The following is a 26,361-nucleotide window of genomic DNA, read 5'->3' on the forward strand; positions in this document are numbered from 1 at the left end:
TATCAAAATTAATGAGGTGGCTGCTTTCTCTATATTAATTACAGGGGAAATAATGATGCCGGTGTCAGAGGGCCGCTCGCTATGTACGGGCGGAGGTAGCACAGCGGGCTGGCCACAGGCCACTTTCATTAATATCTTAGGGGCTCACAAAGCCTTGCCATCTTTTATCTATTTTTATTAGCTGCTGTACCAGTTTAATTATACTGTATGCAAGTCTCAATTAAACTTAAAATGAGTAAGAGTAATAATACGTGAGTCAGATTAAAACAAAGTAAGTCCGGAATAAAAATATGCATAAATTGGAAGAATTATTTGAACTCCATGCAACGAAGGCGCTGGGGAACCAGTGTTAATCAAGGTGTGCCTAAATGTTTTCCTAAGGTTTTTGGGGGGGGGCTGTCGAGATGGGTGACCTTGCCTGAGCAAACATGCTCTGTGGGGATTTTTATGAATGGACTTTGCAATCTCAATTACAAGCTGCTAACTGGCGAAGAGAGCTGGTGCAGCGGTTTGCATGTTCCTTCTCTCATAGAAGATTAATATTTCTGGTGATGCAACATGACATGCAATTTAAGCGAGAGGCAGTGGAACAGATTCTTTGCCTGTAGCTTGACGGAATATTTGAGGGATTTCTGCTGCCGACAAAAAAACATACACAATGCAATCTTCCCTGTGGTGCTTGCAGAACCAACTCATTTTTATTTGGAATATTTCGGGGGACATGATTGAATACCTGACTTCAGAAAAGCCAAGAGGCAAAGCACAAACCCATAATTCTTTTTCATGTGAATTGCCATCATTGCTATACAACAGATATTTACATATATCTGAGCATATGCTTACTGTGTGACCCTGTGTTTTATGTGTATAAAGTAGGCATGGAAATGGCTTTTGGGGGTTTACACTTGAGGAAAATAACACTCTTTCAACATGACTCCTTCATATGTTATTACCGTTATTAATGGCAACTAGTAGTCATAAGGCAAAAGAGGCAATGACAATGAGGAGACAGCTTTTGTTATTTAAAAAGGTGCACAATGTCTACAGCACAATACACATTTTTAAAAAGCTCTAATCTTTGTAAATAGGCAGTCTGGTGCCTGTGGAAACCCAGGAGAGAAGGTAGCCGGGGTGTACATGTATCCCTGAGAGGAGCAGGGTGAACGGGAGACCGGGGACTTGGCGCTCGCTTGGTGGTTCTCATACCGCACCTAGACGGGACTCAGCAGCAGCTTTTGGAACAAAATAAAATTGTGTGATTTTCTTTGTGAGTGTGCGTGTGTGTGTGTGTGTGTGTGTGTGTGTGTGTGTGTGTGTGTGTGTGTGTGTGTGTGTGTGTGTGTGTGTGTGTGTCTCTGACTCTTCTGGGGACTGTCAATTTGACTCTTCTTTTGTGCGTGGCTAAATGACAGGCTCTCCGGAGTAACATGTGGCTTTTGTGATGCCACTTCAAATTAGAACCGCAGCACACCAGACATGCACTTACCCACGCAAATCTCATAACTGCAAATCACATTCAGAGTGCAACGCAGCACTTTATTAGCTTTTTCATATATTCTCGAGCAAATTGTAAAAGTGTCAGCGCACCTAACCTCCAAACTTCATAAAGTTATCATGAGCCTTTACCAGGAGGGAAAAAAATGGAAAAACAAACAAAAAAATGAACCAATCCACTAGGCACTTGTCCACATGGTGGGGCAGACGGATGAGTATTTTTATTGAAGGTGAAAGTTGGGAACATAATAAATGTGTTTTAGACCATCAGTGGAGAAGGCAGAAGGGGAGAGGGAGCGAGCGAGCGAGAGAGAGAGAGAGAGACAGATACAGAGAGAGAAAGAGACAGAGGCAAGAGAGTGAGAATGATACAGAGATAGAGAGTGAGAGAGAGAGGGAAAAGAGAAAGAGACAAGGAGAGATGTAGGAAACAAGAGGAGGAAAAAAAGAAAGTGAGGAGAGAGAGAGAGAGTGGGAGTGAAAAGAATTAGACAGACAGAAAATGAGAACTTGCTGGAAACTATGAGAGAAAATATTACTCTGTCTTTTTTCAGAGGAGAAGAATGCTTAGAACTTAAGAAAATACAACATTTTCAAAACCTTAGAGTCAGCAGAGTAGTATCACCATATGTTTGGCAATGTTTTTTTGTTTTTGTTTTTGAACGGGACTTACCTTTGGGATGCCAGGGGTCGGTGAACTCATACTTCCCCATCCCTACAGTTCTGAGCATCTGCAGGCCGTTAGTCCCCTCGGCCGCGGCGGCGGCGACAACGGGTGGCATGGCCGGGCCGGGGGGCTGCAGATGCGCTGCCTGGCCATTGGTCAGCGGAGGGGCGGTGGTGGCGGCAGCAGTGGGCAAGCAGGACGTCGGCGGCACCATGGGGTTGTGCATGTGGCCGTTGCCCACCACGGTGTGGACGGGGTGGGCCACCTGGCAGACGCCCGTCATGGGGGACATGGTGATGGGCGGCAGGCCGGCCACGCCCAGTGGCTGGTTGTGCATGTTGAGCACCATGGTGGCCAGGGGCTGGGCCGGCTGCTGGGGCAGCTGGTAGTGGGCGCTCATGAGCGGGTGAGGTGGGGGCACCGGGTTGGGCAGCGTGGGGGTCACGCCGATGATGGGCGCCTGCACCGTCACACACTGGCTGTAGGCTGGCGCCTGGGGCATCCCATAGGAGTGGGCCAGGAGGCTGGACTGAGTGACCACTGGAGGCCATAGGGACCCTGCGGGAGGTCGGAGAAGAGAAAGGGGGGTGGGGGTTAGCATTACCACAGTGTCTGACCAGAGTCACACCCTGTGACTAACTGTCCAGATAAAAGCTCAATAACAGCCCATTCAGTGCAGTAATGTCTGAGCCCATACATTATGCATACTTGCCCTTGTATTTGCACTTCCTCAACGTAACTCTCCATTTCTACTCCATCACATCACATGCGCTCCAGAGCCCGGCACGGCTCACCATGCCCGTTGATCTAAAAATAACACCCGACTGTGTGGATGTATTGCAGGAGATGTGGTCGACCCTAAAGGTCTTCATCGAAATCAACTGCGGCGTACAGATGCAGTGAACCAGTAATGTTAGCCCAGCACTTTGTCTGAGTTCATTTGCAAATGCTAGTGAGTGCCGTGCGTGAGTCTGTCTGTGTGTGTGCGTGAGTCTGTGTGTGTGTGTGTGTGTGTGTGTGTGTGTGTGTGTGTGTATTTGTATCTGTCTGTATGTTTGCGTATTTCTCTCTGAGTGTATGCTTGTGTGTGTGTATTTGTATCTGTCTGTATGTGTGCGTATTTCTCTCTGAGTGTATGTCTGTGTGTGTGATTGGTGGTGGTGGTGGTGGGGGGGGGGGGCGTTCTGTAGGAATGTACGGAGCTGAGGAATCATTACTGAGGAGTGCCTCATAATGGGAATTGGGCTGAATCACGGAGGGAAAGCTAATTATTCATATCAACAAGCAGCCATATTGAACTCTTGGCCCTGCTTTTTTTTGGCCAAAAATGCTTTCCTCTGTGCAACGCAAAATAGCAGAAATTATTTAGTTTTCAATGTCAAACAATTAATGACAATGCACAAGGAATGACACGACACATTCATTGCCAGACAGGGGCCCAGGCTGTCGAGCTGACAGTAAACTGTAGATGTGCCTGTTCAGGCTACAGGGCCATCATTGCAAACACATTGCAGTTAATGTCATCATATGACTATGACTGACTACTGTATGAGTGAACATTCATACACTTGGGTGAAAGGTAGAAAAAGCTGCAGATATGGCCACATAAAAAAAATCTACACTTACAAAAACAGCTCGCAAGTGCTCTAATGCTTCAAGCCATATGCCATAGCTAAGAGCCATCTTGAACTTTGAACGTGTGTGTGTGTGTGCATGTGAGTGTGCATGTGTGTGTGTGTGCATGGGTGCATGTGCATGTGTGTGTGTGTGTGTGTGTGTGTATGTGCATGCATATGTGTGTGCATATGTGTGTGTGTGTGCATGTGTGTGTGTGTGTGTGTGCAAATGTGTGTGTGCATATGTGTGCATGTGTATATGTGCATGTGTATGTGTGCATGTGCGTGACGTACCTGTGAGGTCCTTATCCCGCATCTGTTTGGCTGGGGGCTCGTCTGTCTCCCACGGCGTGGACTGGTTGACGGGCGTCTGCCCCCACCGCACCCCTGTGGCCAGGACCTGCCCCTGAGCCTGGCCGTCCCCCGCAGGCAGCATTGGCACCTGGCGGAACATGAGACAGGACCGAGTGGCCGCGTAAACATCACAGACCGCGGCTCTAATTACAAAAGCCACATCGCTAGCGACGCTGCCACGACGCCAGAAACACTGGTACATCATTTAGCTTTGTTAATATTCCATTCCACTCTGTCTTTTAATTACGCAGCCTGTTCCAGATTAGCGCCATCAATAATGTACGCAAAACCAAGGTCGGCACTCTGACTTGGCGAAAGAACGCTTGATCTATATAGAGAGCATTTTACTAATTAATTCTTATCTGCCTCACATTGACTGTAAATCAAGGGGGAACAGTAATCTCGAAAAAAGTATGAGAGGGAAAAAAAAGCAATTTCCAAATGACTAGAGGGAAGTTAGAAGAAAAAGAGAAAAAGTTCTTCTGACCTTATTGCTGGAGAAATCACAATGGAGTGTCTGACAATATGGCATGAGTGAAAATTGCATTGGGAGAGCATAGCTCTATTCCAGAACAGCGATAATGAAGTCACAGTTGTGTGCAGTGTCTTCGGCTACCTCATATCAAGGAATAACATCCATGTAATATCCTGAGTCTTTTTTCCCCCTGTAAATGGCAGTAAAACATTTCCATCATGGACTGCCATACTAGTCTTTATCTAAATTGGCTGGTAAAGTCATGCATTGTCACTATCTATGTACTGTACATCCACAAAACATCTCTCCTCTGTTCTGAGAGTCTGGCTATACTGACTGACGGATGAGGAAACAGTGAAATGTCCACTCAGCATCCTCTGAGGCCAGACTGAAGACTCCATTAAGCTGTTTTCTAGTCAAAGAGCCTTTGGCTTCTCACAGAAATGACTTGGGCTATTTTAAACTATTTCTGATGAATGGGGAAAAGAGGGTGTCCGACTGGGCTGAACCAGTGAACAGGCTCAATAGACCCTTTCAACAATCAAAACAAAAACAATGCTTGAACGTTCTATTTGGGCCCCAATCTACTTCCTCTGCATTAAGATAACATATGGAATGTTAAAGCGGAAGTCTTGTGGGGCCAACTATGATGCTGATAATGGAACTCTCTTGAAAGGGTCCATATGTACCCAAATCTTAGCGACTTATCACAGAGACAAGAGGGGAAGGACTATTTGTCTGCGGTGCTGATAGGAAATAGCTTTATGAGCAAAAGTGCCTTTTTTTAAGAGAAGCCACTGCAAGACTGCTCTGACAGGAGGAATCCACTGCAGCCACCTCAGGAGTCACACTTCACGTTATCTCGCTCCAGACGGAAGCTCTGTCACCGGGCAAGCGACGCCGCCTCAGAGAGAGAGAAAGAGAGAGAGAGAGAGAGAGCACACTGCCTCTGTTTGCTTGGGGAAAATCAAGAAAGCCCTACATTCAAGGCCAGCTGTTAAACAAGCGGTTTACAGGTAGAACGAGCTAATCTGTCCTGCAGATCCTGGCCTCTCTTCTCTCCTCTCCTCTCATTTGCAAGCCGTACAGATGTGGTTTTTACACAGCTCTGCGTGACAAACTCAGCAAACCCATAAGAGTAAACACACTGGTTGAGGTAAGGCCTTGGGCCCCTCTAGTGCATGGAAGGAATATCTGAGGTAAATACTGCTTTGGATTCTGTGATCACTGACAAGGAAAGGGGATCTAAAAAAAAGAGTAAGGTAGGTAGGCAATGCTAATATACAGCCACAGAAGCAGTCACTGTAAAACAGCTCACTGCATGACAAGACTTAATTAAAAATGTGTGTGAATTGATATGAACTCATTTAAATGTAGCGATTGCTGAAGCAGTTCATGACTGTGTAGTATTGTAACCGCAACTTTAGACTACTGCATGTGAATGTACACGCCCTAAAAACAACCTTCGAGAGAGGAGGATGGATGAAACAGGAGCCAGCAGATAAAAGCTGAGCCATCTTGAGATCCTTTGAGCAAAGACAAAAATAAACTACAGTAATAGCCTGACAAGTTGTTTAATTGTAATAATTACCATTCCTGTGCCAACACTGCCTAAGGACAGTGAAGTCATATTGTCACAAAAAATGAAATAAACTAAAATAACGAAAGGGTATGAAAGTCTGGCAAAGTGGCACAGCTAATCATCTCTTGCCTGTGGCAAACTATAACAACAATGGGTCATAACTGTAAAGTGAAGCATAGAGATGAATGTACGAAGCGTACGATGCTAGACTTGATGAGACATTTTCATTGCAAAATTTGTGTGTGAGTGTATCCAGACTAAGGGCCTTACATTCTAAGGAAATAGCGCCTAAATCCTAAAGGAGTGTGAAATCATCGCAGAACAGTGTACATAGATTGGTAAATAACATCTAAAAACAGCCTTACATCATGTCTTGGGGGAAAGCTGGTCTCAATCGATGCATTTTTGTATTCTAATCTACAACAAAAATTAACTGCTGAGGATATTTTCCTGGCTACCTTCCCACAAACCTATTTACTGATGATGAAGTAGCTTTTTGATATCCCATTTTCTCAAAAATGCCTAAACTAAGTTAGCATTCAGAGTTAGTCAGAATAGTGCTTCTTATAGCTTGCAAAAGCAAAAATATATTAGTAAAACAAGAGTCTAAACATAATAGCGCCTTTGGAGTAGCACTTCACCAACAAATCACAACAGCAATTTAAAGCTAATTGCAGTTTTAAAGCGAGGGAGTTTGCAAACAAGTTTGTTTTGATGGGCTTCGCCATGTGCGATGCTATTCTTGTCTGCCGCTAACGCTCGCGTGCCAACAGGAAGAGGGCAGGCGTGGCTGATGGGAGATAAAAGTGCCGGCTGGCGGGCGTAACGAGAGGGCGGATGAATATTCAGCGGCGCAGACAGACGGAGGGATGAGGCCACTCTCTCTCTCGCTCTCTCTCTCTCTCCGCCTCCATCACCTCTGCATCCTAATGCCCTCGGACAGGACGGGCACTGAATGAACTCCACCGGCGTGGGGGGGGTCAACTGCGGTCAACGCTGCAGATTAGGCAGACAGCCGCCCCACTCTCCTCCAGCTCGCATATGCCGCTACCAACTGTCCCAGATTTGTTCTGTTTTTTTTTTTTTGTTTTACCCCTTGGCTTGCTTTGGATTTGTATCTCCCTCTCAATCTCTTCCTGATTCGCTACTGCTGTGTCTTTCACACTTCCCCCTTTTGTCTTGCCCACGCCTCTGCACCCACATCTCCCACTCTATTGACACGCATGCACGTTATGACCAGACAATAGCTCACAGAGCTCTCGCTACCCAAAAACATTGTGTGCAAGAAAATGAGTTGGCCTCAGCAAAATATGCTTCCTCACACAAAGTCACACCAGACACCTGTGTCTGTCTTTTCTCTCAGTAAGGCCCTTCAGGAAGCTCATGTGTTGCAGAACTAGACTAGACTAAACTGTTGCTTTGCCAGGAGAGACATGAGTGTCATTTATCCAGCTAAAAAACCTGCCAGTCGAATGTATTCTGGTTAATGTATTAAGGCGGAGCATTTGGTATGTTAATGCCACCTTTTGTGCAGAGAAATATTCATGATTCTGTGGTGGGTGTTTAAAATTCTGCCACGCGTCCTCGTCTCGTTGGCGCTGTCAAATGAAGCATGGCAGACAGCAGCTGATCAGCACATGTTTCTCCATCTTTAATGGAGCGTCTCTGAAGGTGATGGACAAAAAAGCTGTGTGATATTCAATGTCAATACCACTCGCAGGAGTAGTACCAGGGGAAATATACCTGGCAGGAGGCAGGAGGCCTGACAAGAAGGGGGGGGGGGGGGGGGAGCAAAGACAAAACGAGAAAAAGAGAGAGAGAGAGAGAGAGAGAGAGAGAGAGAATATTTCAGACACTGACCTAAGAGGGGTCTGTGCCGTTTTTGTTAATGAAGACCAAAGGACTTGACATCTCGGCAGGCAGGCGGCTCAAGCCGGTTTGGATTCCAGATGCCGTCCCGGCGGAGTGAAATGAAGACGCGGCGCAGACAGGCGACCGACTGCGCGCCAGACTTCCTTAACCCTTTGATGACTTCATCTGCCACTGCACCGAGCCGCCGTGAAGGACAAGGATGACAGCAGAACTCAAGACATGGTCAACAACAGTGCACAGAGGCCCAGAGGTGGGCAGCACTGAGAGAATGGGCCAGAGCTCTTCTTCGCCTCAGGGGCACGATGAGGAGAGAGAAAAAAAAAAGTGCTGGTCTCTACTGAAAGGGAACCGTGTGGTGGCTCATGATGGAGGACACATGGACATTGTGTCCGAGTTTGTGGTTTAGCCAGTGAGCGTCCCTGGTGTAAAAAACCCTTCTTCAATTCCAGTTGCCATTTGAATTCCATTGCAAATTTGATTGGCACACAGACATGTGTGTGCATTAAATGTAGTATGTGTCTATAACCACATTGCAAGTCAAATGTGTTCATCAGAACCCTCCTGAAATGATTACATAAGCCAGTTGACTGGTTGGCTGGTTGAGCAAGAGAGCTGCAGCAGCCTTTTAATACGTCTCCCCAGGCTAAAAGAAGTCATCTTTCACACCAGGGAGAGTAGGTGGCTGCATTACTGCTACTGACCTGCTGTGGGCTTAGAACAGCCTTCTGAGAAATGACAGGGGGAGGGAAAACGGGGAAGAGGAGAAGAGAAGAAAGAGAGAAGAGAGGAAAGGAAAGAGAGAAGAAAGAAGAGAGGAGAGGAAAGAGAGAAAAGAGAGGAGAGGAAAGAGAGAAGAAAGGAGAGGAAAGAGAAAAGAGAAGAGATGAGAGGAAAGAGAGAATAGAGAAGATAAAAGAGGAAAGAGAGAATAGAGGGACACAAATGGACACAATTCACGACAGAACCCCTGCTGGCTGCCCTCCTCACTTTCAATTCACTCCTGCTCTGTTCTGCCTGCAGCCAAAGGCAAATATGTGTGCATTACAAGCTTCAGCGTTTGGGCATTTTCTGCACAGGCTAACTCTTAGCGAAAGCTATGTGTGAAAATGTATTCATGAGGATACTGGCATGTTTGCCATCATGGATGATACAACCATTTGAGAAGGCGTGCTGCAGATGACTTGAATATTTGCATACATCATTTCCGCTACGCTCTGAGACACGATGCCCTGAGATGCCTTTGTCCTTGAGAGCTGTCTGCTTTATCAATGATTTCATACATCAGAAGACAACTCCAAGTCCAATGTTTGTCTTATTTCTATTTATTGCTCTTGTGCTTTCTTTTCCACTGTGTCCTTGTGTATGCCCCATAAAGACCAGGCTTTATTTGAAAAGTAAGTAGCATTTCGTCTCTTCTTACTAATGGCTGCCTTGCCCATTATGCTATCTGCACAAGGACATTTGTTGAGCCAAATACATTCAGCAATGAGTTGCACTCATTCCTCATGATAACATTGAGCTCATAAAGTAGGCAGCTAGACTTGAGCCAAAAACATCTCCCTCAATGGTAACAAAGGTAACAATTCCCTCCTACCAGAACAAAAGAAAAACAGTACAACGTATGGCACACACTCAGCCAGTCTTTTTTACCGCCCCCCCCCCCCCCCCCCCCCCCCCCACACACACACACAGACACACACCATCCATCCCCACCTCCCCACAGACACCCCCCCCCCCGGTCAGGCAGGCCTGGGCCTCTGGTGAGAGACTGAAAAGAAAACTTTGATCCATCATCTTTCCACAGAAGCTCTTTTTGTTGCGAGGTCTCAGGGCCTCATAGCGGTCTCCTGGCCTCCCACAAAACCACGCCAGCAGAACCTTCCCATTTCATTACTGCACTGTAGAGAGGCTTACCGACAGAAAGATGGAGAGAGCAAAGAAGGGGTGGAGGAGGGGAGGAAGAGGAGAGGAGAAGAGAAAAAAAGAGAGCGAGGCCGAATGAGCGCCGGCCCTCTTGTCAAAGACAGTGGCTCTGCTCTTATGAGTGGTCAGGTCTTCACACAGGGAGCTCAAGACCTTTGTTTGGCCCTCATTTTTCGCTCCTTTGCTGACTTTTTTCGGTCTGAATTGGAAGCCATACAGTATGTACACTCTGCAGAGGCTCTGAATCGCCCTCACCTTTTCAAATCCTCAACAAGCGCTATGAGCCTCCGACAGCACAGCGAATTGCTGGTTCTTGTAGTTTCCATCCCATCACATCACATACTTTCCACTGACAAATGGGACCACAGAATTAGAAGGTTTCGGTTCAAGAGGAACAGAATGTTTTGGCTTCAAGACAAAAATCCACAACAATATTGACTTCACACTTCAAACACTTCCTAATCTATGCTAGATGAGCTTTACTGATAAAAAAAAATGCTTCTTACAATGCAACTTCTCTTTTTATTTGTGCCATGCGACGTAAACAGCAAATGGCGTGTAACAATCTAAAATTCAAAACACGACTTTGGTGATTTTGTCTTCTGGCTGACTCTCAGTGCTTGTTTTGCCTGGCGCAGCTCGGGTAAATTGCGAGGAGGAAGCACTTTGCTAATGGACGGCCCTGCGCGGCCGCACTCGCCGAGCTGAGCTGCCAGCCGGGAGGAGTGGCAGGAGACAGGACTCTTGCTCTGCTAGTTGATGAGCTCTCAGCAAGGTCCAAAGACCCGGCAACAAGCAGAAGGTATGATGAAGGAGCAAATTTACAAGGAGCAGGGGTAACGAGCCTGAGTGTGTGTACGTGTTTGTGTGTGTGTGTGTGTGTGTGTGTGTGACTGTCTGTCTGAGTGCGAGTGTGTTCTCTGAGTGCAGGCAATCTGGCTGCCACATCCTTAAGAGTCCTTAAGTTGCTAGTTGCTAGCAGCACACATCAAATGAAAAAAGCTGTCAGGGCAGAGTGATGTGGTATTGCTTTCGAAATATGTTCAAAATATATTAAAATATGATTATTTCATTTTACCCTGAAAAATGCACTATCATGGTGCTGTTGATAGATGCTTTTTATGGGCCTATAATTGTTATGATGGCTTCACATTAAGTTCCTCCTAGTCACATAACACACACACATATATGAGTTCTACTTGATGAGGACATTCTTCAAAGGTGACTCTAAATGCTTCCTTCTTCCCCTTGAATTTGACATATACGGAAGCAGAGTGAGTAATTCCTCAACATTATGGTTTTGTAAAAAAATAAATAAATACAACCAGTTCCATACATTATGTGCATAACTCATCGTACAAATCAGAACTCCCATCCACAGAACCGACTCACACACCTACTGCGTCTCCCCCAGAGGCATACAGGGTGCCCGATTCTCACAGCGCTAGAACAACAACAACAACAACAACACCAACATCAACACAACCTCTGAGTTCTAATGATGTGAAGCTGTTTTTTAAAAAAGGTGTAACCGTTAACAGGCCTACACCCCCGGCAGCCAAACAACCTTGTGGCATCAAGTATTATTAAAACATTTCTTGCCATTTCAAGGCACTGATTGGAAAATGGAAGTCTTTATAGGGTACCTACACTGAAGGCGAAGACGAGGGCGAATGTCATATGCAAATCAATGACTCATTCGGAGTTCTCACAGCAATCATTAAAACGAGTTCAGAAATATTAGCACTGGCTGCACAATATCCCACTGATCCTACTCAAAAGCTAATGTCAATACAGCATGCAGGGAAATCGTCTCGGGCAGTCTAACATAATATTACAACAGATTTTTTTTTTGTGTGTGTGTGTGTGTGTGTGTGTGTGTGTGTGTGTGTGTGTGTGTGTGTGTGTGTGTGTGTTGGGAGGGGGGGGGGGGGGGTGGCTGGGGCATGCTCACCCCACATGAATCAAAGATTTGAGGAGAGAAGAGAATCTAAATGAAATGAATAGCAATCCGTTTGTCCTTCAGCTGTTCATAATTTAGCATATATATTAATTATATCATTTGGCAGTGAAATGCCTCAGCAAAATCGCTTTTGTTGACTGAGAGCCACATGCAGCCTTCAAAACATTCCCTTTGCATTATGCAACCCTTCATGGAGCTGCGAGAGGGAGGGAGGGAGCGAGAGAGAGAGAGAGAGAGAGAGGGGAAGGGAGCCAGAGAGAGAGAGAGAGAGAGCTGATCGTGAACAAGAAATGACAACGTCCAGGCGGAACGGGGCTACAGTATGTGTCCAGTGGGATAACAGTAAGTGAGATGTTTGAGCGTGCGCCCGATAGGCAGCATCTCGGCTCACAGCGGCCACATACGCCACTTCACATCCCTCCTCTCTCTCAAGGTATGACACCACAGCTCGGCCTTCATGTCCATCAAGCTGGCCAACTGATACGGCATTACACCATACGATGGAGCAGCGCTGTGGCTGTGGTCAGATTCTTGAGTACCCAAATGAACTGAATTGGCCAGCTTGTGGTTAAGGCTAGCTGTTTCATCATCAAATCAGTGTATTGCTGAAGCTATAGTCCTTCATCGGAATACAACGTTGCCATCATGCTTTTTTTCCTCCAAACAAGAAAACACAATGATCTTGTTATGCTTTTCAGCAAATACTACTCGCATACTACTGCTCCCATATTTCATTTGAGCCAAAAGCCCTTAATACCTCATGTAGAAGAAGATCACAGCTAATGTTTTCAGATGCTTGTAGTAGGTGGGCTCTGGATCTTTCTCCCTGGCATTTCTTAAGGCGACTGCTAAATCCCTCTCTCTCGTAGCGGAGTGTGGAGGAGTTGCTTCTTGGACACAAATCAATAATCAGCCTTTGCTATTCTTTATCAAGAGATTGCTTGTAGTGATGTGAGGAAGAAAGATAACTGGTGAGGATATGGTGCGGGAGGGCTGACCAGCCTACCGGTTGCTGCGGGGCTTTCCTGCTCGACGGCTGAGGAGCTGACCCGTGGCACCACAACAAAACAAACCTCTTCGGTCTCATCCAAAGAAAAGAGCGAACATCGCATATAAACGCGTAATAAGCTTCCTTGGTAAGTCTTTCTACAAAAGGTGCTACAGCAAAGTGATTATTTATGGTTACGGTTTTGAAGGTCACCAATCTCCACTAAATAAATGCAAGGAGGGCATGACTGATTTGGCAATAACACAGAAAGTCAGTGTTGGAGAAGACATTGGTGGACCTTGAAGCTGAACGGCAGGCTTGCAAGATACTGTACACAGAATACACAGAGAGAAAAATGACCTGAAGAAGCACAGCAGGGATGTTGTTGATAGTTAGTTACAAGCTGTAAAAAACAGAGAGGACTATGCCAAACACACACATACACACACAAACACACACACACACACACACACACACACACACACACAACAACTAAAAAGAGATATACAGCTTGCAGCAGCGGCCAGTGACCCTGCACAGGCCATGCAGAATGAAAAACACTGCGTATGTCCACATAAAACAAAGCCCTGGTTTTTACAAGGCAAAGGAGGAGGGTACAGTGTGGTGCAGAGGGCTGTGAGAGCTGTGTGGCCGTCTCTCTGATGTTACCTTGGAGCCTGTGGTGGTGGGGGGCGGTACGAGGCGCTTGCAGGCCAGCTCGCTGCTAGAGGTGGTGGTCGCCACGGTGACTGGCGTGGGCAGCAGAGACGGGATGACGGGCAGGGGAAGGAGTCCCGGGCGGTTGTTGCCGCCACTGGGCACCGAGACTCCGCCTCCCGCGCAGCCGTTGGTCATACAGCCGCCGCCGTTGTTGTTGCTGTTGTTGCCGACGGCAGCGGCCAGCGAGGCGCAGCGCTCGCGCCGTTCCCATGCCCCGCGGAAGTCCCTCTCGAAGCGCTGGTTGTGCCGCGACATCATCCAGACACAGAGACGGGGAGAGAGACACTGGCTGGCGTCAGCTTCTCAGGAGGAACCAGGCTTTGCCTGAAACAGAGTCAGACCAAACACAGGCAGCATGTAAGCAGAAAGCCAACATAAAGACCAGGGGGGTATCATCTTACAGATGCCTACAGATGCAAACATAGGTTTTCAAAGCAAGGGGGAATAGGGCACTATCTCAGACAAGTTGAAACGAATGGCCGCTCTGGAAATACATTGCCGGTACATTTGAAGCCTTTGATGGAGTACAAAAGACCGTCAAGGTCACACGTATTTATTTCTGTCCCAACACCACTGATGTCGAGCGTGCTGTTGATAAGCCTCTCACTGTACAGCGGCAGCACAAGCCATGATGGGCTTGAAAGGTTGGAGAAAAAAGCAAGGCACGTACTGTGAACTGTGAGGCCACCACTCAGAGAGAGAGAGAGAGAGAGAGAGAGAGAGAGAGAGAGAGAGAGAGAGAGAGAGAGAGAGAGAGATGACTGTGAGAGTAATGCATCAGCAATTGAAAAATCCATAACCATGTATGAAAACTCAGACCCTGTGTCCGTCCCTGAGTGTACACAATATGCACAATCTATGAATAATCGTGAATATGCTAAATATGCTCCGAACACTGATGACAGAGACAGTGGCTGGAAGGAAATGGTAGAGATTACCAGGAAACTGGAATGATAACAACAATTAACAGCTCTTCTTCAGGGGCCAGCTAAGATTACTTCTTAACAGGAGAGGGAGCTGGCTTAACAAGCCCCTAGAGACCATGCAATGCTACTGTCACTAGCACAGTTCAGTGGCTGTGCAAAGGGCAAGAAAAGTCCCTTCTGTGATTAGATGAGTCTATTAGAGCAATAGGGGCGCTTCTGAAATGAGACACAGAATTTCCGTAGACAGTCGGCAATGTTTTAATGGAGCCAGGTTTTTAGATGGATGTGACAAACTTGGAACTGATTACACAATCTGTCCTTCTCCAGTGGTGTTTCTGAGAAAACGTTTTTGTTTTTTCTCCTTGAATAAAGCTGAGTTTGGCAGAGACCTCAACATTAGCTGAAGACTGAAGGACATCATTGTGATTTTTTGTGGCTGCCCAGTTGAGAGATAAAACAATGGGTTGGTAATCAGTGAGTCAGGCTGAAATGGAAGCCATGTGATCCATTAGAGACAGGTAATAGTTTGCCGAGGGAAATGAGCATACGTGCATGCTCAGGCACACACTAGAGAGTGTGCATGCACACATACAGTATACACACTCACAGAGACACACAAACCACAAACAAGCACACACACACACACACACACTCACACACACACACACACACACACACACACACACACACACACACATACACACCAACACATCCATTAGTTAGATCTTCCCTTCTCACATTTGAAATGGTAATGGTGATATTTTTAAATCCACTTCAGTCAGACCAAAAACTAAGACAAAAAACTAAAAACAAAACAAAGCCCTGCAATCACAGGTGTCTTGTCTAGTTCCCCCCAGGTTCAGTTTGAGATTTATATAAAGACCAAATATCGAATCCCTTCTAAGGTTGTGGCTTGAGGATAAGGTGCAGTACCATGGAACATTGTTTATTTAAGACACCCAGGAGATCTCCGTTATTGAATCTAATTCGCGTAGCACGGAGAGGAGAATAATTGGCATGAATGAGTGGACGAGACCGGGCCCAATTATAAATAGCTGCGAGACACGTTTACAAGCATAGCCTACACACATGTGCTGGTGCGCAGAACAAGATTTGTGTGCGCAGCGGTGAAATTAAATATACAGTAAGAGAGGAGAGCCGAGGTGGGTATGGAGCGTGGTGATGTACGTGCCAAATAAACTCCACTGGGACTCCATATGCAAGTGAGTTGCAGGGCTACTCCTGCATTCAGATCCCTTTCTTTTTTTTTCTCCACATTTCTCTTTTCTGACTTTTTATTCCTTTTCTTTTCGGCAATCCTGTAGTGTTTTATCCAGCGATCCAAATTACCCAACAGCATAGGCATCGCGCCTGGACGAGCACAGCCCCTGATGCATGGAGAGCAGATGTGCACGCAGCAGAGGTGGCATCCCATTTGCACTAGATATCGCTGGGCCCCCTTAATAAGGCTCGGTTTGTACACTGGAAATAAAGAAACACAGCAATGTGTGAGGCAGGCGCAGGGCAGGGGGCCGGTAGAATAGGCTGTTGTTCTCCATTTTGCAAATGCAAATTTGGCATAGAATAATTAGTATCAGGGCTAGCAGCCCACTGTAATCTTATCTCCGTTGAGCATGCTACATCTAGTTCACAGTTGAACAGTAGAACAATGCGGTTCTTTGAGAGGAAGGTTGTCAGCGTGCTTGGTCCTGAAAAGCCTTAGTCTACACTGTTTGTTTTCGTCGGGTGCTCTTTGGTGCCGAGGGAAAAGAGTCCAAAGACAAAAAAAGGAGAGAAAAAGTCTCCAGACCTTAAATGAAAATGTCTTTATGCAATGGACATGGTCTAAATGGACCGATTGAAAATGCTTTCCTGTTCACTATTAAAAGGCACAGTTGGGAAAGGCCACCCTTTCTCTAAGCTCTGCTTGCTTAGTTGCTGAGGTATAATGCATGAGGCCGTATAGGTGGACGACCTGTGACCACAAACCAAGAAAACTAATAGAGAAGAAAGTGCAGCACATAGACAGCTCATAAGGCTTTAACTGAAAACTGGAACCAAGGACATTATTTCTGTTGTGTTGGCCCCAGATAAAGCAGAAACCAATCAGCTGAGGGCTGCGCTGCCACTGGTCACCAGACACGTGTCGCATGATATCCTCTGGTTATCTTACAGTACAAGACCAATTCATATGGTTGTAAGAAAAATACTAAATCATTTATGAATGTCCTCGGAAAACACAAGGAAATGCATAACAAAATGTGCTTGAATAACAGTTTTTCAAGTTTTGACACAAAATTTAATGAAAAACACTGGGTAAAAGAATAAAAATAACATGTTCACAAAAAATAAAACATATCCCACGGACTGAATAAGAAAAGAAAAAATGGTGGACGAATGAGAAAGATAAAGTAACCCTCTCCCATACTTTTCACTCGCTCCCAGAGAAATGGTGATGATGTCTGATTCTTTTCTCCGCAGCGCACAAAGCACGCTCGGCCAAACTCCCAATTTATTATCGTGATTCAACATCCCCCGACGCTCCTCATAGGCCAATTTATCCATTCAGCTGGTCTGCAGAGTGCCGGGCGGGGGGGGGGGGGGGGGGGGGGGGGGTGTAGACGGGACGCGAGGAGAGGCATTGTGGCTCCCCGTCCCCGCCACAGATTACTCTAAGCTCAGGGGAGAGGGTGGGAGAGCGGCCGTCTGGCACTGGAGGGGCTACTCACATCATCACCACATCCGGCTGATGGCCAAGATGAAGAGGCAGACCCGCTCCTCATCCTCATGCCTGTCAGCCAAGGCCTCATCAAAAGCCACAGGTGCTCAGGGAGGTGTGTGTGAGTGTGTGTGTGTGTGTGTGTGTGTGTGTGTGTGTGTGTGTGTGTGTGTGTGTGTGTGTGTGTGTGTGTGTATGTGTATGTGTATGTGTATGTGTATGTGTGTGTGTGTGTGTGGGGGGGGGGGGGAGGGGGCGTGCGGTGATGGAAGCAGACCAAACTGCCGGGTGAATTCCCGTTCCTCTTCATTACATTCAATAGCGTAAAAAAGCCGTACCAGAGAACACATCATAGACTTTCATGAGATAGCATTAAATTGCCTTACTGATGCCTCTGGGTAAACCGTGAGGGTGACAAATGTCGTTAAGATCAGAATTCAAAAGTGGTGCGCACAAAAAGAAAAAAAACTGAAAGCAGACAGCAAAATGGTCCAACTATGAGGAGATGTCGGGACGAAAGTGTGGTGATGGATGACTTTAATCCAGTCTTTTAATTAAAAGCTACATAAAGATGCAGCACTGCAAACAGACCAAAATATCCAATGAGGTGAAAGCATGAAAAGGGCAACTAAAATGTAAAATGTTGCATGCTTTTACAGTAACATCTAAGTGGATTTCCCCCCCATTGCTCTAAATGCTGTCATTAACTGTGCAAGGGGATTTTCTGTCCAGTGCAATCAGGTCCATTACTAAAAATGCAAACCAAGTGACAAAAAATTCTATGTGAAATAATGCAATTCTGCAGATCTTTGAAGTCGACGCAATTCCATGTATAACGCCAAGATAATGGTTTGAGGAAGGGGAAAGATGAGACTGTATTAGGGCTAGATGAGACAGGGGAAAATACATTCTATCCATAGATGGGTATGAGGGCCACAGAAATACAAGCCTTTCTCCAACAGAATGGGTACGGAATTAAAAAGGAGCTGTGCTGCAATAACATTTTATTGTGCTTATCTTGCAATAGATGTTGGGTTAGAGCTGGGTGGATGTGGGGGGGTGGGGGTGAGGCTTGCTGAGCTGCTTCTCTGTGCTTTCCTCTTGGGGGAGGAGAGTTTATCGCCATGTCCTCATCTGACAGCGTGCGCGGAGCAGAGCGGGACCGCTCCGAGCCACCAGAGACAGGGTGCGAGGGCGCCAGCCAGAGCGGAGCGAGAGCCCAGCCAAACGCTGCCGCTCCGCCAGGAAATGAAAATGCTAAGCTAGCCGTTTGCCCCGTGAGCATCCCTGGCGTCTAGCGCGCGCTTAAAAACCAGGCAATCAAAATCACTCGGCATTTTCCCCCCCTGTGCTCCCCAAAAGGCATGAAACCTTTTTGAATCAGGTAAGACATGCGCTGATTGCATAAGAGGTGGTGGTGATGGGGGGTGGGGTGGGGGGGTTTGGAATTCACACTATTCATGGGAAATTTCTGGAAATTGAAAAGGCTTCCAGGAGTGTGTGCCTAGATGATAATGCTGCCAGGCCAGACTCTGAAATTGAGGACACAAGCAGAAAATATATTCATCAGCACGTCAGCAATTTTTTTTTTCATTAAACACACTTTTTTTTTTTTCGTGGGAGTTGGATGACCTATGCCGGAAGAGAGGTCTGAACACGTAAAAACATCAAAGTCAGTGAAAACACTTCCACCATCCACAGAGGCTTTTTGTCAGTGCAGATTTAATGGTGACAGGTGGAGTGTTAATCTTTTACAAGACGGGCCAGTTGTAATGCATGGATGGCGTTAGCTGGCGCCGAGAGGAAACTTCTCCAGCCTCCCTGAAGACAGGGAAAACGTTCCTGCTGCACTCGGAATGACCCCAGCACTCACAGCAACCCCACGGCAGAGGAGTGCAGAAAACCATCACTGTGTTACAGCAATTAGGTCCCTCCTTTCCATGTGCTATGATGCTACCCCTCACTCTCACAACAGCGCGCCACTCAGCTCCACTCAGGCTGCATATTAAAATAGTAAAGCACTTACTCAGCTTCCTACCTTCACTGGTCCGCACGCACGCACGCACGCAGCACACACACACAAACACACACCTGCATTTCATCAACGCCTCCTGGGGTGACTTTATAATGCCTTGACATTTACACACTTAACTAGGTTAGTAAACATGCAAGGTGTGCTAGGCATCCATCCTATCTGGCCTTTCCCTCCCTTGGAACAAAGCTCAAGCAGTGACCAAGTACCCGGCCCCCGGGGACAAAAACGCAGTGGACATCTCCGCGTGTGTGATGGGCCTAACAGTAATGGAGGAAATAAAGCGAGAGCTCGGCTGCCATTACCTGACAAATATTTTCGCCAGCAAATGGCCAGAACACTTTAGGCAAGTAGACATTTAACAAAGGCGTGCTACAGGAGCCCATAGATCCAAATGTACGCCTGCTACTAAATATTTCAGGGCTGAATTTTCATCTGCAGAGTAAGCTGAGTAGTGAGTGGCTCAGAGCACAGCTACGCTAGGAATTTAAATATGCGTCCACACACATACACGCATTAACACACCCTCGCAAACACACATACACACACACCCACACACATATGTGCACACACACATGCACGCACACACACACACACACACACACACACACACACACACACCCGCTGATATCCTGGCTCCTACATAATCACCACTGATTTTTAAGTAGGGCTGTTCCACCTACATTACACTTACATAATTGCACATTTTAGTTTCTGGACTGAACAGACCAGACTGTTTATGTAAAATGTCAGATATTCTCGAACAAAGGGGAAGCTTAATTTCAAAAGCCAAGAGAGACACAGAGCGAGAAAGAGACTGTGAGACTGAGGGAAAGAGGAGAGAAAGAGAAAGAGAAAAAGAGAGAGAGAGAGAGAGAGAGAGAGAGAGAGAGAGAGAGAGAGAGAGACCAAAATAACCCTATTGTTATTTGTGAGCATGTCAGGACTGAGCCTACTGAAAAAAACAATGCAGGGCACTGGCTTCACACCTACATCATAGATTTATGAACTAGCTGGCTCGCCAACCCTAAGGGATTGCTCATTAAACGTGTTAAGGGGCCCTCTTTGGTCAAATAATCATCTGATAATTCACAGGCCTGCGAGGTAAGAGAACAGCAATGGTGAGGGAACAACAGATTGAGCTCTGCGGCTCTTCCCTCATTTAGAGTGAGGAGTATGTGGAAGCCACTGGAGCAGATTTGCTGCTAATAGAAGGAAAACAGCCTTCTGACCTAAATATTTATATAGTGGCTTAGGCATCTGGTGCTCAGCCGGTATGCAGTGGCATTGTTGGAGGCATGCTGGGGGCTCCACTAGGCGCGGTGGGACTAGACGTTGGCATGCTGAACACTGATGAGCCCTAACACGGAGTGATCGCATCCACACATAAATAAAGTGACAGGCATGCGGGGGAAATAGCAAAGCGATTCGACTTGCTGGTCCGCAACATACAGCCCAGCAACACCTGTCCAGCTGGCCGGCCAGCGAGGCACTATTATCACAGTGTCAGCTTTCATCAGCATCCTAGTCAGCAAAGGGGCTTGGCCAAGCTCATACTGAAAGCAAGGGCGATTGTGCACTGCCACAGGAATCCCAACCGAAGGCGGCGGCGTCTTATCTGAATGAGTTCTGCCCGTTTGGAAAAGCAGACGGCTGCACACAATGTTCAACCGTCGCAGCGCTGTCTGTTGCTTTTGTCTGGCTGGGGGAGGAATGCAAAGTGGAAGCCATCCTTTTGCGCTTCTCAGGAACTGTGCATAAAATCGCGGTTCTGAGAATCCTATTTAATGGAAGAATGTGGAATGTGAGTAAATGAACATCCAGCTTCTTTGTAAAAAAAATGGCGATCTGGTGGTCTACTCATCCACGTGCCGTTCGCGGGCTCACGTGGACTCGTAGAAATCAAAAGAAACGGTCCGCATGGGAGAAGTCATCCAAAATACTGGTCAATTCCCTTGGCAAAGACAGCATTCAGGGCCAAAGATAGAAAGCAATTACAGCTCTTACACTAGATTGTCCAAAAACCTGGGTGATGATGCGGACCTGGCTGAGATACAGAAACTCCTAATTGTGCTGCCTTTCGGCAACATGCTGGTCTGAGGACTGAGAGCCCATTGTCCAAAAAAGTACAGTCCAGATGCAGTATCAGAAACATTCCTTTTTTGAAGGCTAAGATTTTAAATACCTGCCAGGAATAACAAAGGTAGAATGGACATTTTCAGGTCCACTACTATGAATGAATAGAGAGAATAGAGAAAAATGTTTTTATGACCATATCAATCGTTAAGCAGATGAATATAATAATCAACTCTTTATATTATGATCCTTTAGAAAAGTCCTTAAAGTAGCATCTCTTATGCTGCTTTAGAGATGTCTCGTAATTTATCGTACACTCACCCGTACAACATGTACCAATGAGTGGCTTTAGGAACGCCTTTCTCTCGAGCCACGAGGGGCATTAGCAGGAGGCTAGTCATTGTTATTGTTTTGTGCTACATGTAGCCTCTAGCTAAACGGCTGGAAAAGAAATTGTTACATTGTATTGCACGCACAGCAAGACCGTGCAATGCATGAATTGGTGACCGGATTGAAGCAGCAATGTAATCTAGTGTGTAAGAGCATTACATCAACTTTAACATGACCAACACAGTACATATGCAAAAAAAATACATGTCATCTCATCTCAACTATGGGCGCAGCCATGTTTGTTGTAAGGTCGTACGTCCACCTCGGGGTACCCTCAAGTACTCCAAGGTAAAGTGGGCGTGCCTGCCCAAAATGCCGCAAGAAAGCTGGGTAATTTACACTTTCCAACTCGGGCGGCGGATTTACGAGACATTTACGAGACATCTCGAAAGCACCATTATTTCAGAAAGAAAAAAACAGACTAATTATAATGTACCCTTCTTTCCCACAGCATCAGCATCAACATACCAAAGCTGCATTCAACAGAGCATGAGAAACTAAGTGTGAACTGTACATCCAAAATTACCATCAAGGCAGTGCTATTTCAGGCCCTGGCTAATACAGCACACTGGGGGCAGAGAGAGCAGGGTTCTCAAAGTGTTGATTAAATGAAACTTAATTGGAATTTTACTTGAGGAAGTACTATGGCTCTTAGGCTGCAACCCTTTGGAAATTATGCCCTGCGGGGTAACCTAAAGTTGGGACAGAGCCTGGGGTAAGAGATGCTGTTGGAGGTCATGGATGATGCCCTGGGGTAAGAGATGCAGTCGGAGGTCATGGAAATCGGTTTGCCGCCTCTCACACCTGGCAGATCTGATCAGCAGGAGGACCCTGCTGCTGTAACGATGCTTTGGCCAGCCTCCCGACTCTGCTGCCACAGACACTTAAGCACTTGTGGCCTAATGGCGCGAGACGAGTTGACTGGTGGATCCACTGGTGTGGTACCCGACCTGCCTCGACAGCCTCTGCATAATCCCTTATCTCCTCTAGTCACATTTCTCATTTGAGATGGAAAACATTATTTCAGTGCTTTTGCACCTGCATCTAAAACTAAAATAAGACACTGAGACACCTTTGGTCATCAACAAGATTCATTAAAGATCTTGGCCCATGCCAACTTCAAAAGCAAAACCCTTAGCTGGTGGAAAATGTGTGCTGTTATTTTGCACAGAATAATTGCTGGCTACCACCTGGGATTCTGCTGGCTTACTGGGTAGATAAGGTGCTGAGGGCGATGGCAGAGGGGGAATTCTTGGGGTTTGAAGACTTCTGCAGTCCTGCTGTGGGATTGAAGGATTCGGAGTCATTTGATGTAAGGTGGAGTGTCTCTCTCTCTCTCTCTCTCTCTCTCTCACACACACACACACTTAGAGAGGTATGGCTACAATTCTCTTACACAGATGAATACACAAATTCATTTGATACACACATCGGTTCCAATTATAAATGCCTCTTTGTATTTTTGACCAATATATCTATAGATATATTATTTACTACATGGAGAAACAACACAATATTGGAATGAATCCATTTGCAGCATTAATCCATTTGTTCAGCAGCAGGAAAAATAAATCATTCCCAAGCAACAAGCAACACCTTCATGCTGTAACAATACAGCACACCATGACAACATGTTTCCTTAACCAAATGTGTCCGAGAACTACCGTACCTGTTTTCTTTGGGAAATGAATACCTGAGAGACGTTACACTGCATTAGATCTCTCACAGAAAACAGTTTGAAGAAAACACTGAGAGATGCAACGAAAGAGAGACGACAGAGTTAGTCTACCAGACCTAAACAGAGACAGACATTCAAACCTGCCTTCAATATGGAGGGGCTCCCAAAACGCCTTCAATTTTTCATGAAGAAATCATGTCGCTTTGCGGTTGGTTACCCATCTTGAGTCGTCTCGGGGTCAGACAGAGTGCAGTGCACGGCAAGGTTATTAGCCCAGTTCACCGGCAGGGCACAACACTCTCACGGCTTTAACCCTTTCATCTACCACCGCCCATCGAGAGGACACAGACCTGAGCTAGGTGTCGCAACCAGTGCAACACAAAAACACAAAATATTGCGCAACAGCAGTGTATTACGTCTCAACAAAAAAACCCTGAATTCTCTAACAAAAATGTCCTTATGAACCTGCTGTGAAATGTAGGCTTGAATACAAAATTCCAAAAGGGTTAAACCGCTGTAATGGTAAAACATAGAACGTATGACTTGACGTATGACGAATGAGAAATTATCCATATTCATTGTGAAGTCTGCTCCAGTTTTCATGCCTGAGTGGTTTTAAAGCCCTGTTTTTTTACAGTAGGAAATGGGTCTTAATGCTTGACTTGTGAAAACATATGGGTTGATAATGAGTTAACAAATTCCATCGCCCATACAAAGCTCTGACATTGCGACTGCAGAAGTGTGAAATCCTGACACACCACTGGACTCATAAAACTGTGAGAAAACTTCCATTATTTCTCAAGCCTGTTTCAGCAGTCTAATTCTTCGTTTGCCAATTCTCACTTACCAGAGCCAGTATTATGGGAAAAACATATTTTCACAGCTTTAACCCATTCCATTTTAAAAAAATCCACATGCAATGCTTCAGCTATTAGGCAAACTATGAGTGCATTTATGTTGAGACTCTGAGATATCATTGCATGTTAAACAGTAAGCCCTCTGTTGTGGTAGTGCATTCAATCAAAATGAAATTACCTCGCCAGCTATAAACTGTCTGTACACAAAGCTAAGCTCACGTTTACTCTTTTTTTTTAATGGTCTGGTGGGTAAATATTACGCCCAGTCGCCCAGCTCTGATTGATTTTCATTCACAATTGGCCAATTTTACGCAACGGTGAAGCCAGACACACAACAGTCCCACTCTGCTAACAGTCTATTAGTGTGCTCGTCATCCTGTCCTATTAAAAAGCAGAAAGTAAACAAATTGCAGAGAGATATACGTCTGCCATCAGGAAGATAGGGGCGCATATTAGCAAGCTGGATTCTCTCTCTGGTGAAATAAAATACAGTGTGCACACCAGAGCAGGGGTGCGTTTGAAAGTAATCAAAAAGCCAGTGTACTATTGATCAGGACACAAAGACATATTGGAGATATTTCTGTGAAAGGCCACAAGGCCATAGACACATTATTTGGGTTAAATTGACTGACCAGTCCAGGTAATAGTCATTATGACCCTGATACAACAGTAGAGATAACTGCAGCTGCTGTCAACAGCAAGGCAATGCATTGGGCATTGTTTGATTTACACAGTAAATACATTTCCTCAACTGAAAAGAAATCTAAAAATTATTTATTTATTTCTAACCTTTAGATCAGTGAATTATAGTAAGTAAATGATGATGCCCAAGCTTCACTCAGACAGCAATTTGAGTGAAACAGCAACATCTACAGCACTTTTCACTAGTTTGCCAAGCAGGGTAATAATTAGCACGTTTGGAAGCTTGTTTGGTTTGGATTTGGCCTGGGATGCCTAAGTGTTGATCCCATGAGTGATGTCTGCTGATACCCACTAAGGATAAGTGGAATGTGAATTTCAATCTACTAGTGAAATGGAAGAGAAAGGGGAGTAGGAGTGACAGCTGCCAATCATGCCTCCTCCATTGTTTAGAACATCATAACATAATACATTCTCTTTCTTGTATTTTACTGACAAAAAACACTCAACAAAAAATATACATAACTGTACAGGCTAACATTATAACATAACTGTACAGTAGCCACCATGTCGGAAAATCAAAGAATTCTTTATGATGTAAATTATTCATTACAAATTTACATTTACATGATGCTGACGAGACCATCCCATTCTCTGTTGTACATCACTTATCAGTTGTTTGAAAATGTAAGTACAGTTTCATAAATGAACCTCAATAGATATACAATCTCTCTCTACATTATAAAACTGCAACAGCAACCAGTGGTGCCAAGAGCACATAGCTTCTTTAAGTCTTCTTAAGTCGCTAAATGGCAAAAGTAGGGTTTCAAAATAAGCTGCACTTATCTGACAACTTCAGCCAGTTTGTGAGCTTCTTAATTAGAGTGTCCTTTTACTTCACTCCTAGAACCATCACTAAATGAATGTTCCTTCTGAAAGCGGTTTTTGTGAAGGGCTTTTGTGTTGTCTTGTTTTTTTTATGATTTTTCCAAGATGAGAAATTAATAAAAAGTCATCAACAATAAAAAAAAAAAACTATGTAAAGTGTGTGAAAGCATGTCAAAGCTCAAGAAACAAGAAAATATGACTGCCGCTCAGTCCTGTACATTCTCTCCGCAAAAACTAAATCACGCTTGTCAATTTGTCTCCATCTCCTACTCCATCTCCTACTCCAGCCCCTACTCCAGCCCCTACTCTTGGAACTTTTGTGTATGTAAATGACTGTGTGCATAGTGTGTGTTTGTTTTTGTGTATATGTGTGCTTCTCTGTGTGTGTGTGTGTGTGTGTGTGAGTGTATGTGTTTGTTTGTGCGCGTGTGGCTGCTTGCCTGCATGTTTGTGTGTGTGCGTGTGTTTGCCTGCATGTGTGTGTGTTTTTATGTGTGTGTGT

At 45.5% G+C, this 26,361-nt stretch overlaps 1 protein-coding gene across 1 annotated transcript in view; it reads right to left on the reverse strand.

The window, feature by feature from the left end:
• LOC121693579 (kelch-like protein 29) overlaps positions 1-26,361 on the reverse strand; it is a 79,983-nt gene that overhangs the window by 42,872 nt on the left and 10,750 nt on the right. Inside the window, exons 3-5 of the mRNA XM_042073122.1 lie at positions 13,604-13,978; positions 4,072-4,219; positions 2,168-2,719 (exon numbers count right to left, since the gene is read on the reverse strand). Of these exons, the coding sequence (XP_041929056.1) occupies positions 2,168-2,719; positions 4,072-4,219; positions 13,604-13,912 (1,009 nt within the window). The 5' untranslated portion in view covers positions 13,913-13,978. The remainder of the gene's footprint in view (positions 1-2,167; positions 2,720-4,071; positions 4,220-13,603; positions 13,979-26,361) is intronic.

The sequence above is a fragment of the Alosa sapidissima genome, chromosome 19 (genome assembly GCF_018492685.1).
Source record: "Alosa sapidissima isolate fAloSap1 chromosome 19, fAloSap1.pri, whole genome shotgun sequence".
NCBI classification, from domain to species: domain Eukaryota; kingdom Metazoa; phylum Chordata; class Actinopteri; order Clupeiformes; family Clupeidae; genus Alosa; species Alosa sapidissima.